Source organism: Paramacrobiotus metropolitanus, unplaced genomic scaffold, assembly GCF_019649055.1.
Source record: "Paramacrobiotus metropolitanus isolate TYO unplaced genomic scaffold, Prichtersi_v1.0 Parri_scaffold0000065, whole genome shotgun sequence".
Taxonomy (NCBI): Eukaryota; Metazoa; Tardigrada; class Eutardigrada; order Parachela; family Macrobiotidae; genus Paramacrobiotus; species Paramacrobiotus metropolitanus.
Window position 1 is genome coordinate 622,926 of NW_026570285.1, and position 14,539 is coordinate 637,464.

General features: G+C 45.9%; 1 protein-coding gene and 2 long non-coding RNA genes across 3 annotated transcripts; all 3 read left to right on the forward strand.

Moving 5' to 3' along the window:
* The first annotated feature begins 1,666 nt into the window (after positions 1-1,666).
* On the forward strand, positions 1,667-2,187 carry LOC129594000 (uncharacterized). Its single transcript, XR_008691149.1, has 3 exons — positions 1,667-1,817; positions 1,901-1,982; positions 2,057-2,187. It is a non-coding gene; the product is annotated as an uncharacterized LOC129594000 (long non-coding RNA).
* A 1,540-nt stretch (positions 2,188-3,727) lies between these two features.
* On the forward strand, positions 3,728-5,236 carry LOC129594002 (uncharacterized). Its single transcript, XR_008691150.1, has 3 exons — positions 3,728-3,811; positions 3,978-4,058; positions 4,290-5,236. It is a non-coding gene; the product is annotated as an uncharacterized LOC129594002 (long non-coding RNA).
* Positions 5,237-8,919: 3,683 nt separating this feature from the next.
* On the forward strand, positions 8,920-12,627 carry LOC129593995 (uncharacterized). The gene is made up of 8 exons (XM_055490544.1): positions 8,920-10,456; positions 10,887-11,100; positions 11,195-11,276; positions 11,337-11,399; positions 11,490-11,646; positions 11,820-11,955; positions 12,130-12,286; positions 12,388-12,627. Exons 1-8 carry the CDS (start codon positions 9,249-9,251, stop codon positions 12,483-12,485), a joined length of 2,115 nt encoding a protein of 704 aa, XP_055346519.1. The 5' UTR covers positions 8,920-9,248; the 3' UTR covers positions 12,486-12,627.
* Positions 12,628-14,539: the final 1,912 nt, after the last annotated feature.

Genomic DNA, 14,539 nt, shown 5'->3' on the forward strand with positions numbered 1-14,539 from the left:
GATTGCTGTGTAGTGCGTATCGGGAACCCACTGCACAGTACTGCTGATGCTGTCTGCCGTCGTTCTTTTGCTGCGCTATCGGGTACCTCGCAACCGCTATTCGTATGGACTACCAGGAACCTCGTTTTGCGGCTAGCTTATCGTAACAACATTTTGCTGATATCCTGCCATACTGATTTTCCAACATCCATTCACAGGTAAGGTTTTCAACTTTTTTGCAGTATACTGTACTCTGCAGAGAACACTGGGATATGCTACTGTGTCGCGCTTGCTGTACATCTCGTGGCCAACATTATTTTCCACGACTGTTTGAGACTTCACCAGAAACCTTACGTTTTTTGGATTTGATTTAAGCAACAGGTAAGCGTTTTACTTCAAAAATTTTCGTCAACAACTTGCTGGGATATGTTCAGGATATTGCTGCGTACATTGCAGGCTACCGCTAACGGGGAGACAGTCAGCAGTGCGGATTGCAATCCGAGGATGGCAACCACCCAAAATGGCAACGACAAATTCTCTCACTTTGCTACTTGCGAAGTTGCACGTTCACGTCATTGCTTGCCAGTGTAGGTAATTCATTACGCAGTTCTGCCGTTACAAAATTATTATTAATAATAAAACCTTAACATCTTTCAAATAGGTTGTTAACCAAAACCAACGTTTTACGTATCCGGAAGTTAATCTGCGAATATTTTTACGAGAAACTGACATTACTCAGCCAGGACATCAATATTAAATTTTTCTCTTTTTGTAGATTGGCTGCTGACAACTTACGGGCTCATTGTCTTCCGCCACGACGGCCGCACTACTTCTTCGCACAACACTGACATTTGGTCGACATTCCGTACATTTCTTTGCGAACTCTTCAATGTCAACACCCATATTCGGCCAAAAATACCGCTGCATTAGAAACTGAGACAATTCAACACTGGGACCATACACTTGGTTGTGTACAATTATCTCATGGAAGCGTGTAATCAACTCTTTACGCCACTGACAAGGTACATAGATTTTCGGAGATTTGCCATTGTGGTCTGGTTTTCGGCATACCAATCCCTCAGTAAAAACAAACTGATCAGTTCCTGCGATAGGAAGAACGGATGTATTCTTTTCTGATTTTTGAGAGTTCTGTACCAGCTTTTACTATCTGCACACTGCTTCTGTACATCCCTCCAAAACTGAAGATTGAGAAACTCCTGCGTCGTCGCACATCTGTTCTCATCTGTTGAACTTTCCTTAGGTTTCATCCCGGACAACGAGTTCGGACTGCGAACGCACCGCGGTGATTTCGGACGCTCGTGTACGTTGTCAACGTTTCTGTGATCAGCCGATACAGGTACAACATTAATTCTTTTATTTCCAATCAACATACACTGCGCTTCTACACTGTTCACTGTTTGTTTAGGCGGACTCGCCGAAGTTTTACCCCCACAAACTTGACTGGATCCCGTAGCTGTACGACTAACATTTGGACTACCGGGTTTTACATCACGCACAGGCGCAGTTGTTTTACCGCACCCCCACAAACTTGTCTGCACAGTATTCTGTTTCTTTTGTGGATGGACACCACCCCCACAAACTTGACTGGTACTGACTGAACAATTCTTTTTTACAGGTGATGTTACGACATCAGAAGCGGGAAAAACCTTCATCTTCATAATCTCCATTATATTGCACTGTGCCCGCGACGGAGTTGCCTGTTGCTGCGACTGTGGACCAACATTACACCGTGCCAATATCTGCGGATTAGGTTCATACAACCGGGGAAGAACAAGCTCATTGCGGCAGCTATGTGCCGAATGTAAACCGTGACAGCGGTAACAAATTTCAGCTCCGTAATTCGTGTACCATTTATCTTTATAAATTTTACGTTCATCAAATACGGACTGATTTTTTACAGGTGCACCGGGATTCTGTGAATTTTGGTTGACATTATTGTTTCCGTGGTACGGTTGTCGAAAACCACCACTGTTTCCCCCACGGTAAAAATTGTTTTTGCGATTATTATTATTCGGCGGATAATAACCTTGGTTGTAACCGGCATTATTGTTTACAGGTTCATTCAATGGGAAGTTACCACTTGGGCTCTGCAACTGCGGAACGGGCATATTACCATTAACCGAAAGCTGCGGCGCCTGTCCGTACTGCATTGGCCACTGCGGATACTGACCATTCTGCGTCACTGCTGACTGATACATCGTACCGTGATTATTCTGGTAAGCAAACTGCGGCGCGTTATCATAATTCCTATTTGATTGACGCTGCTGGTAATTACCGTTATTACTGTTATTATTAAAATTCCCGCGATATCCAGAATTACCATTTCTCTGTACATCACTAGGCGCAACACTCTTTTTCTCGGAAATTAAAGACACTTCCATTGTCTCTAACTTTTGTAACCGCAAAATCATTTCATCCATTGTTTTGACATTTTGTGGATACAATTGTGTAAACCAATTTTCCTTATTTTGTTTTAGGCCATCCAGAAGGATACCAACGCGCTCTCCTTCAGACATCTGCAGTACCTCAAACCAGTGCAGAAAACTGTCTGTGTACGACGCAACTGTGTCGTCGGCGCGGAAAATACGAGCATTCATCTCGCGACGTAATTCGGCAGGCGTGACAGCCGAATTAAAATGTTTCAACAATTTGGGACGGAAGAAGGTAATCCATTGCTCGTTTGGATTATCTTCAAACAATTTTTTAAACCAAATCGCAGCATTATTTCTGAGAGCAGCAGCTACTTCTCTGCACGTCCTCTCGTTATCCCAGTCATTCGACAAAATACACGTATCGACATTGTTCAGCCACTGGTCGATTGGGCCAGATTTTTTTGTATTTTCGTAGCGCTGCAGATTCATAAGCTTTTCAGTTCTTTTCGAAGAACTTTTATTTTGAGCGATAATATTCCAGCATTCTACTCTGATGCTCTACTAACGACTGGACTGTAATTTCCAGAGGAGCACTGGAACGAGTTTACAAAACGGGACTTCCACCACGAGGTGAGAGTACATCATTATCAACAACACCTGGATGAGTATTACCCACACCACCAACATTTTCGGGGGAAACATTTTGGACCGGATGTGCGTTATCACGAACGCTCCACCGACTCTCCAGACGTGCTGCATCTAGTGAAACGGAACTCGGACGCACAGGAGCCTGTGGCTGCGACTGCAGATGCACCGGGACAAGCGGTACAGCTGAATTGTTATTTAATATTACCGAACCCTGCTGCGGGCTGACTTGCTGATACGGCTGGGATAAATTCAGCTCAGAAGGACCAAGGTTTTGTCCGTCATATTGCGACATACGCGGGGGTACTCGGACTCCACCCGTGCCAACAGGTATTTCTGCTTGATGAACTGCTTGACCACCGCCATAGCGCACGTTCTAATTTCGGTAATGCATTAGTTCCTGCTGAAAACCAGCAAATTCTGCTTGCATATTTTTAACCGTTTGTTCACCCTCACGAAGAGCCGTTGTTAGCTGAATTTTTTCTCTCTGCAACTGGGTGACTTCTTCCTGTTTCTCAAAAGCAGCAGCTTGCGCTTTTTCCTTGGCTGTAACTGCCGAATCACACGCTGCGCATTTTTTATTCTTAGCAGCAGACAGTCTTTCTGCGCCTTTTCTTTCGCTTGTTTTTCATTCGCGAAATCAATTTTAAATTGCGCTATTTGTGCCTGTAATGCTTCTTCATTATCTTTACAGGTTGCTGGCAACACTGTACGCGCCGACTGGTGCATGAAATCGTTTTGAGAGCGACAAATCGCTAACTCTTCTTCCAACTTGGACACCCGTTCGGACTCTGGTACGAATTTCTGTTTCCATTCTTGCAGCTCATCCCAAAATTTCTTACGCTGCTGCGCCACATCATTAAAATTTCTCGTTGTTTTAGCGTGATTATATTTTTCAGTTTTCAGTTCGTCCTGGACTTGATCGAGCTGAGCTTTTAACGACGATACTTCATTTTTTAGAGTGGCACTAGACTGGACATCCTGAGACTGTGCCAGCTCGGAGTTGCGAAACTCATCCAACTCTCCTCCGGTATCTTCCAGGTGAGTTTCCAATCTGCGATTCACATCTGTTAATAAATCTCTTTCCTTGTATATTTCATCCAGTTCAGCTTTCAAATCTTTTATATTATCCCGGTAATTTATCAGATTTTTCTCGCTTGACCGGACTTTCTCATTCCAACGAAATATTTCTTCGTTCGCTTCATTCAACTTAACTCGCGTCTCATTATACTTTGCGCGAAAAATATTTTTATCCTTCTTTTCTTGATCCAGGTCAGTGTTCAACTGCCGGATCTGACCCATGGACTGGACACTGCTGTTGAAAGAGCCAATGAGTTTGCGAATGCTCTTAAACATCGTGCCGCTTGACTGCCGTGCAACTTGCGCAACATCATTATCCGTTTCTGTCGCTTCAAGTGCTTTGTCGACTTGCACCACCTTCTCCATAAATGCGTTATCGGGAGGAGCGAAATCTGTTTCCGCCAAAATTTTTCTCAAATACTGTTGTGAAGGATGAACTACCATCACTTCCGACTCTTCAGCAGTATGGCCGATTACGGCCTGATTTAACTGACTATGTTCCGGTGAACCGGGCGCTGACAGGAAATTTTCTTCACCGGATATCGGCGATTGTACTACTGATTCTCTTCTCGAAATCTTTGAAAAATCTATAGGCTTTGCGCCATCTGACACCACTTCCCGCTGATCATCCAAAAGGTTGAGCTGATCAACTGGAATGTTAGTTTCCTGTGCCTTATTTTCAACCGCCTCTGTCAGTGCATTTCCACTAGACAAATCCTGCGTACTTCGTGTTTGACGAGTCGATTCCATTGGCTGCGGCTGCTCGCTTGCAGATACTGCTGCTTTTCGCTCTTCCGTTTTCTTTTTATACTCGGGTAATTGTTCATATGCCCGTTTAACCGCTTCCTGAAACTCTTCGTCTGAAATTTCCAGGTACGCTTCCGGTATACACTGTTCTGATTCTACCCAACCACGGTAGTAGAACGGTGCTCTCGGTTTCGGGTTCGAAAACTGTCCGATTTCCTGGTATTCAATCCAGGTTTTTCCACAAAATGCTTTCGGCTGGCTAGGAGGTTCAACTCCTAGTACCTCGTACATCAGTCCCAAAGGAATTACTTCCGCATTAAATTTGAATATTTTCTGTTGTGATATTGCCTCACAGGGGCCTAATATCACTCGCTTCGGGTCAATTGTGACCAGCTGGGTAGTGTTTTTTTTCACTGTATCCGACATTATTGTCCGATTTTTCTTTTATCGACCTTTAAGGTTTCGATGAAAGAAAACAGCAGCAATAAAGCTTCCGGTACACTACGCCTATTGTGCCCAAACAAGCAGCTATTGTGCTACTGTTCACAAAAGCAACGTCTCTTCTTTAAGGTTTCAGACGTTGACCACTACCGCAATTTGCTGCAGTATCCTTATAATTAATTACTATGGACAACCTTTGCGGTTATTCCACAATTAAAATTTAGTTTCCTCTTGTCTCAGGTCAGTCACCGACTGCCTGGATTGTTTACGTTTTACTAGCCAGCTATCACTGACTGCCAATCAGGCTACCGATTACGGCTTGCCTTTTGTGTGCAGCTAGTGAAGATTTTATCTAGCCTTGCCACTGACAATGGCTCGGCTACTGCGTTATCACTGTTTACAATCCGACTGCAGCCAGGCACGCTGACACTGCAGATCTGCTTTATTCACCGCGATCACTGCTTTGCGCAGACAAACCCGGAAATTACCCACAGTTTACGCGGTTTATCCGCCAACACAGTCGACCTTTAAGGTTTCGACTGTGAATTTACTGCTGACTTCGGTCCGATTTTAATTATAATTTATATGGCGACTAAGCTCAGCTAATTATTGGGCGAGGAAGCTCAGCCCGGGGAGGAAGCTCACCCAATAAAAACCTTAGGTCAGATCAGGAACGCTGACCTCCTTCGGCGTACCATACGGTTCAACGCCTTTCTACGGACCATTCACACACATTCACACGTAACATACCATCCACAATTTTACTGTAACATCAAGAAAATCACGAACCATCGGTGGGCGCCATGTCGTATTATATTACTGCCAACGGTACTAAGAAGTACGCGATTAACTAATAGCTCTCCGAACGGGATCGCCGTAGTCACTATCCCTCCCTTGCTCAGTGGGTAGAACAACTCCTAAATCAACTGTTACAGTAAATACGGACGGAACTAATCAGGAACACGAACCTACAGGAATCCCTAAGCAATTGTGCTGAGATAACTTCTAACCTCCGGTCGTTACACATGCGGGTCGGACGAAGCACGAGCATACCGTGTTTACCACGCTATAATCCGATACAAATTACGAACGTCGATAATCACAGAAGATGCTTTACTTCGCTAACACACAATCATATGCACAACACCAGGAAAGTTAAAAGCAAGTTACCAGTCAAGAATGATCGAGACTGATACGTTAAACACAGGAAGCAGGATCTTATATAGACTTCTAGGAGCACGAGATACATCGCTATCAAGATGAGAACAGACGAATCACAGATAGCGATAATGAACAACCGCAGTGACGTAGGAGAAAGGCGTACAGTAATTACAGTAATTAGAAGTACGTACGGATGTGTGTAGCTCCCACACGTCACTACCAAAAACTGACACAGTTACGGTACCTTGTTACAGTTAGGCAGAGGTAACATTTATTACTGGTAACGCTTGGTTTGAGTAGTAACGGTGGTAGCGGTAACACGCAACGATGAACCATCATAATAATTATGAAAAACAACAGTGGCAATGCAGGTGACAGTGTTAACGTTAGTAACGGTAGTAATGACTCCTGGCTTCGCTGGGTTTCCTAAATAGATGTTTCGCTATGGCAACGCTTCAAAACCATTTCGAACAATTGCTCAGAAGCCTTAGAATCCTTTTGATTTTGTTTAGAATTTTACCCTTTTGATTTTGTTTAGAATTTTACATCTTCTCGAATGTGCGCTTCTTAAGCGTACCCCTTCAAACAAATTTGTAACTTGCAATTTCGTGAGCGCAAATTTTTGTACTTCATCCTCGATGAATACCGGTGTTAGTCATTCTGAATCCATTTCAGGTTATCTTTTTTCAGGATTTTTACATTCAGTTTATTTAAGCAACAATCAAATGATTGCTCGCGCTGCAGCTCGGCGGCGCCCTCAGCTCCTTTATAAAAGCAGTTAATCATTAAAGTAAAAGCGTTTTATTAAGGCATTTGTTTATGAAAAGGGTAGCAGCAACCCGAAACGGTGACAAAAACATGCACGGTAATCCATTACGGTAACGGTTACAATGACCTTATCCCGCCATAGTAATCCATTACAAAACTGGTTGCGGTAAGGGTAACCCGTTACCCTATGGATTAATCATTATAGAAATTTAGTATTGATCACCCGCTGCATAAAAAATAATCTGTTATGATAACAGTAATCCTCGTCTAAAGTAACTTATTGCGGTTACGGTAATTTTACTGATAGCATTTCGAAATGGTTGGGAAAGCTTTTCATAGTAAAAGTTACCTGTTACGGGACCAGTAAAAATAAAACACCCCACCACCAACACCGGGTAAAATTTTCGGACCGGGTCCATAAAACGAGCTACTTCTACAATTGTACGGCGGACTCTGCATAAAAATGCATAAGTATGTAAGATTGAAAAACGTATAAGTATTTCCCCAAACGTCAATTCCCTAAAACGACACCCACCAAGGGTCGTTAAAAAACCCTTGACGGGTCCAAATTTTACGACCACCCTAATATCACTGCTAGTTTGTCAGTAATGACCGGGTTATTATTTACGTCACGGTTCCCCAAAAACGATCCACCCGGGGGCCGCTAAAAAAATCTGGCCCGGGTCCAAATTTCCGGACCCCTCGTACATTATTACGGCGGGTTCGTCAATAATGGCCGGTTATAATTTACGTCACGGTTACCCAAAACCGCTCCACCAGGGGGTCGCTAAAAGATCCGCCCCGGGTCCAAATTTCCGGACCCACCGTACATTACTACGGCGGGTTTGTCAATAATGGCCGGGTTATAATTTACGTCACGGTTCCCCAAAAACACTCCACCAGGGGGTCGCTAAAAGATCCGCCCCGGGTCCAAATTTCCGGATCCCCGGTACATTACTACGGCGGGTTCGTCAAAAATGACCCGGTTAGGTTTTGAATTTTAGACTACCTTCTCAATTGTTTCAGCGGGGGCTGCGCTCCCCGCACCCCCTGCTTATTGGGGCTCCGCCCCAAACCCCGGCCAGCTGCTTCGCCCCTGGACCCCGGGAACCCGGCTCTCCGGTTCGTCACGTCACACATTTTAAATTAAAAACGCTTCGCTCGCTTCGCTCGCTCGCTTGATTATCACATTTAATGTACATTTAATTTTTATACGTAATGTACAATATATATTTATTTATGTATATATATGCTAATTAATTATTCATTTAATGTGCATAATCTGATGTTCATAATTTATATACTTACAGTACATATGTTGAATAGTGCGCACACGCGGCTGACGGCTTTGATACCGGTGCGTCTGCAAGCTGCTGATAAAAATTCGTCCTACAAATTAATACAGTATTATGGTTAATAATTAAAGTTCAACCTGCAGCCGGCACGTGCAGCGGTGCCCGCGTACAGATGCAAAATTATTATTCATATTTGGCTGGTTTAGCACTGAAGGGTGTGTTGTATAATTACACGTGGAATTCAGCCGGCATTTCTCACAGTCGTCTTTTCTGCGCCGTACACCTCGCATTGCATCACGCTCATTTACAATACCGGTTCCGAGAGATCAGCGTGGTTTTTCTGCTTACAAAATGCCGACATTTACGACAATTCTCGTACACATTAATGCACCAAATGCTTAAACGCTCACCGGTTTATTGCATAAAATTTCACACGCATTGCATATGCAGCCGGCTGAAAAAACAGCAACAGAAATAAATGACGGCTGCCGGAATTTTTTCCTTCCCAGTCATTTATTTATCGGCGCTAGGATTTTTTTATGCCACTTGTGCCCGGAAATTTTTTGGAGCCACACTTGCTCTCTCGTTCCTCTATCGCGGTATGACTCAGCGTTCATACGCTCGCTTTGGATAGAGTCCAGTCTGCGCATCGCATCACGCATCCGTTGCCAGTAGAGATCGTTTTATTTCGTTGCTGCGCAAAGACGTTGCAGTAAACAAACACCGGTTCGCCGGTATTATGTCCAGAATTCCCTTAGCCGCGCTCCTCCTGCTGCTGACCCGGCACCCGCCCGCGGTAAGCAGCGCGCGGGCGAGCAGCAGCTGGTCCAGTTCCCCATCCTCCCCGTCTTCCTCTAGCTGGGGCAGCAGCAGCCGCTCCAGCTCGCCGTCTTCCTCCTGGAGCAGCTCCAGCCCGTCGTCCTTCTCCCGCTCCAGTCCCTCACCATCTTCTTGGTCCAGCCCGTCGTCCTCCTCCCGCTGGGGCAGCTCCGCCCCCTCTGGCGCCTCCAGCCGCTGGTCCAGCCCACCTTCCCCATCATCCCGGATCTCGTGGTCCAGTCCGCCGTCATCCTCCCGTCCCAGCCCATCCCCGTCTTCCTGGTCCAGCCCACCGTCGTCCCCGTCCAATTGGGGCACCTCCCGGCCGGCCGGACCCACCTCCTCCGCCTCCCGCGTTCCGTGGTCCAGTCCGCCGACACCCTCCCGGTACAACCCATCCCCACCGTCGTCCTCGTCCAAATGGGGGACGTCCCAGCCTTCCGGACCGCCTTCCCGCGTCTCCAGCCCTCCGTCGTCCTCCTGGACTTCCCGGTGGCTGCCCTCTCCCCCATCTTCACCTCCGGCGTCGCCTAAATCCAGCTGGTACCGGGTCCCCTCTCCGGCGCCATCCTCCAGTAAATGGGGCAGCAGCGCCCCAAGCGGCAGTCGCCCGGCGTCCGCTTACGCCGCCGCCGGTAAAGCGGCCGTCAAGAGCGCCTCCAATCGGCCGCTGGTCTCCCCCGGCAAAGCCGCACCGGTCCGCGTGGTCCCGGTCATCACTAACCCCGGCGTCACCGTCATCAACAACTACCGCACACCCAGCAGCTACGTGGTCACCAGCGACGGCGGCTTCTATAACGGCTACCTCCTAGGGCGGATGCTGTCCGGCTCGTCACGCCATTACTACTACGATTATGATTATTATAACTACTATGTTCCGTATCGCTATAATTACCGCCCGTACGATACGTACGACGCGTACCCGCCGCCCTCTCCGGTGGTGGTTGTCAATGCACCCGGCACGGCGGTTCCGTTGACCACCACGTCGGCACCTGTAGCAAAGTCCAAGAGTTTTTGCGCACTGGCGCGCTGGAATATGGAGCTGCCGTTTAGCGAGCTGCCCAATATGGCGCTGCAGTTCCTTTCCAACGACAGCGTTTCCGGTGCAACGTCTACCGACAAAGCCAAGTAGGCGCAGCATTAATCTAAGTAGTTCGTACAACAGAAATTTCGCTTTTAAAAAATGTATATGCTAAGGGTGACTTTTATATACGTATACCTTCGAAACGTTTATATTATATCCTTTTGAAATGGGCTTTTATATACGTTTTGGTGGCCTGTGTTTATATTTTTCGGTAAACTTTATAATTATGTAATTTTGTGATAATCTTTACATATATTTGTCCACCTTTATCAGTATGTAAATATAATTTATCTTTTTATGTGCATATTTTATATGCGTATGCCATGTACCTATGTATTTTTTATGACCTTTTGTATATATTTTCGTATACCTATTTCACATGTACACATGTGTTTGTTGTACGTACCGTACGAGCATTTTTTATTCTCTTGATATATACGTATATTCAGGATGACCTTTATATAATTTGTGTAGGTTTATGTTTGAACTTTTGAACGGGACGCTGCAGTCGTACGGCGACCTGCCGGTGTCCGCGGATGTCTTCCAACTGGACAGCAGTTTGAGCGTCAGCCAATGCGGCTTCCGCACACCCAACCCGCGCGCCCGATACGCCGGTGCCCAGCGCGCCGCTGCACCAATACAGGAAAAGAAGGCCGTCATCTGTGGATTTTCCCAGAAAGACCAGAACGTAATAACCACACGTTTAATTTAAATTGAGTTAATGATCAAACTGAATAAATTTGTCCGTTTATGGATGTATTACCCTACTCTATTTTTTGCAGGGCGTTCGGTCGGCATTCGATGTGGACTGTGATCGATCCAATGCGAGTAATGCACCGGAAGTGGACGAACCATTTGTTATCAGTAAGCAGCAGAATGTCTTGTATCCGCAACGTGTTTATTAAAAGATAAATTAAACCACAGGTATTAATAATCTGCTGGCCAAATACGCCAGCCCCGCGGGCGACACCTCGGACCTTTTCTCCGGTATATTGCACAACGCTTATTTCGCATTAATACGAGCCGGTATCTTCCTCGTATATAGCCGGTTGCTTAACCGGCATATTTCTGCTGCAGACGTCGTCAGCGCGAGCAAGGCCTGCCTGGGCGACCCGCAGCGCCTGAACAACTGGCCGGCGTCGTTGTACCCGTGTCTGGACTTTGCCGTAGACGCCGCGCAGACGACCGCGTTGCACAACGAGGACTCCATGTTCGGCAACGAAGAGCTATGCCGGTACGTATCATTATCGACCCGCATTACTCGCGTAACAGCCATCACTGGGCGGGTGTCGTAAAGGTCGACTGCACAAATATATTTATTATTCTATACCAGATTTATCAGTAGTTATTTATGGCATTCAACCGGCCGGGTTAATGAAAATGTAACCGGTTATTGCTGTTGGATAGAAAACACCTGAATCCCGATATATCACAGTGCCTCCGTGGCGCCACGACGACCAGCTGCGGTTTGAACGAACTGACCAATCTGCAGGTCCTGGCGCGCAATTTTTATCTGTGTGCCGAACCCGTCGGTAGCAATCTTGTACGTACACATAGGCAAATATTATACCAACCAAATAAAATACCAAAACAGCAATAAATCGTGTAATTAACAAATTAATTAGAAAAAATACATATATATTTATTCTTATTTATAATTCAAAATTATTATGAGATCAGTTAATACACGTACATAGTAATTATTGTTGTACTGTAGCTTGATTACGCGAATAACCGTCCGTCGGCCCTGTCTGCCGCTGACGCAGTACCCACCGAGGACAGCACCACATGGCGGTCGGCCGCGGTGCCGCTAGTGCCGCAGGTGGTGGACGCCGCGGGCGACAATTCCAACCGGATTTATCCTTACCGCTCCGGTACGAAAGCTGCCTGATGGCCCGCCGACAGCCGGCGGATACCTTGTACTGCCGTTGTACTTACTCGTATTTCTACTTTTTTCTACTTTGCGCTTGCATAGGCTCGGTGCGATGGCCCGTGACCTTTAACTGTATACTGCTGTCCCTTTGGATATCCGTGTACAGCATGCCTTTCCTCTTCCGGATGCCGGTGGGATAGCGCACCATCAGGCTATGACAGGTTCCAAAAAAGCCTGCACAGTGATTTTTTTGATTATGTATTTGCAGTTGTAAGGCACGTTTACCGAATTACGATTGTGAATTATTTCTAATTGCCTCGCGACAGGCATTACTGCAGACGCAACTGGTGGCAGTTTGTCAAAGTTTTTGTACGTCGCACTTTATACTGTGATTTTCACTCTTTGATTAAGCGGGCTATCGTCGACATTTGATCGAGCATACATCGTCACGCCGAATGCACATTGTTGTACTAATCGCACAATGCAACTGCCCATATTCGTGCGCAATAATACAAATGCTTAATTACACTGAAAGCTCCTATGAAATGCTGCCAACGGAAATCACACGTACGGTAGGTGTGGGAATTATTCATGAGAAAATGCGGAAAAGAATTGAAATGTTTTTTTAATTACTGTGCTGTGGGTACATGGACTTCGTAAGGATATTAGCAGTTTCAGTTTACGGGCCGAGGTTGTATTCCTGCCACAAACGGACTGCAGAATCGAAACCAGCGAATTTCCCTGATCTCCAGAGTAGAAGCGGCTTTGCTAAATCGGGAAAGGTAAAAAAAAACAGTGCCGTAACGTACAATACAGAATACATTATAACAATATCATCAGCTACTTTATAAATAATCTCGTGAAGTATCACATGTACCGCGATATACAACACTTCCCGCTATAGAGTCATGTTTCACGATAACTTCCCCTCAACGCGCTTAACTCCGCATTGTACAGTAATGCGTACCGTGTGTAGTTCTAAGGCCATTGGCGCAACGTACCCAGGCAGCAGGAATACCACAATTAATCTGGCGCACGGAAGAGAAGTTTTCACTATAAAAACTGCCGATTAACGTACGAAATTCCAGGGAAATCTGTGAGAATCAGTGAGATGAACCATCGTTATTTTGTTGGTACGTATTCTCTATCTCTTGCTTTTGAGTTGGGCCGGGGCGGCCCGAAGGATCACGCCCATATCGACGGCGGTATACCTGTCCGAGCTGGTGAGCAGGAAGTCCGGTAAGAGACCCTCGGTGGTGCGGATGTACATCCCGTTCCAGTGGTTCCACGCGGAACATACGGGCACCGCGACATTTCGCCGCCGACAACTCGTCGCAGGACTTTTAGTCGCAGACATTTCGCCGCAAGGCCATCTCGTCGCGCGACTTTCCGTCGCACGGCAGCTTCGACGCAAGCAAATTTTGCCGCAAGGATATCTCGACGAAGCGACATTTCGCCTATCGGATAAATGATTTACTGAGCTAAATAAAACAGTCAGAAAATGGAAAACTAAAAAACAAAACCAAACGAAACCTAAAAACCTAAGAAAAAAACCAAAGAAAACCTAAGAAACCTAGGAAACCAAAGAAACCTAAAAAACTTAACAAACCTAGAAAACTTAAGAAGCCTAAGAAAATTAAGAAACCATAAGAAGACCTAAAGATAGTCTAAGGAACCTAAAAAAACTAAGAACAAGCCTAAAAAAACTGAAAATCTAGTGAGAATTAAGCGCGGTGAATTAGTTTTGCGGCGAGTATTCGCATCGTTCGAAAAGTCCCGAAACGAAATGGCCGCGACCAGATGTCTTGCGTCGAAATGTCGCAAAGGTAAAATGTCTCAAAGCATAATGTCCGAAGCCGAAATGTCCAAGCGTGCGAATGTCCGGTGGCGAAATGTCTTCATGGCGAAAAGTCGCGCGTCGAGTCTGGGTGCGGCGAAATGTCACACTTCCCATTGTCCGGGTGCGACGCAGCATCAGCGACTGGTTGACAAAACAGGGAAAGTGACTACAACATCGTCGCTCACGCTGCTGATACAGCTTCCATGTTGCATCTGTATAACACATTTAATTGGGAATGCCATTAGAGTAGTGCGGGTGCGAACTTGCCTGGAGAAACGCAGCTGACTGTACAAATCGACACCAGTCAGAATGCACGCCGACGGTTCATTTAAGGACATTTTTTCTACGTCTTGTGAGCATTCCTGGTTTTCAGGAAAGTATCGTATCCCGGTACATGGCATCACATTCGTCTAC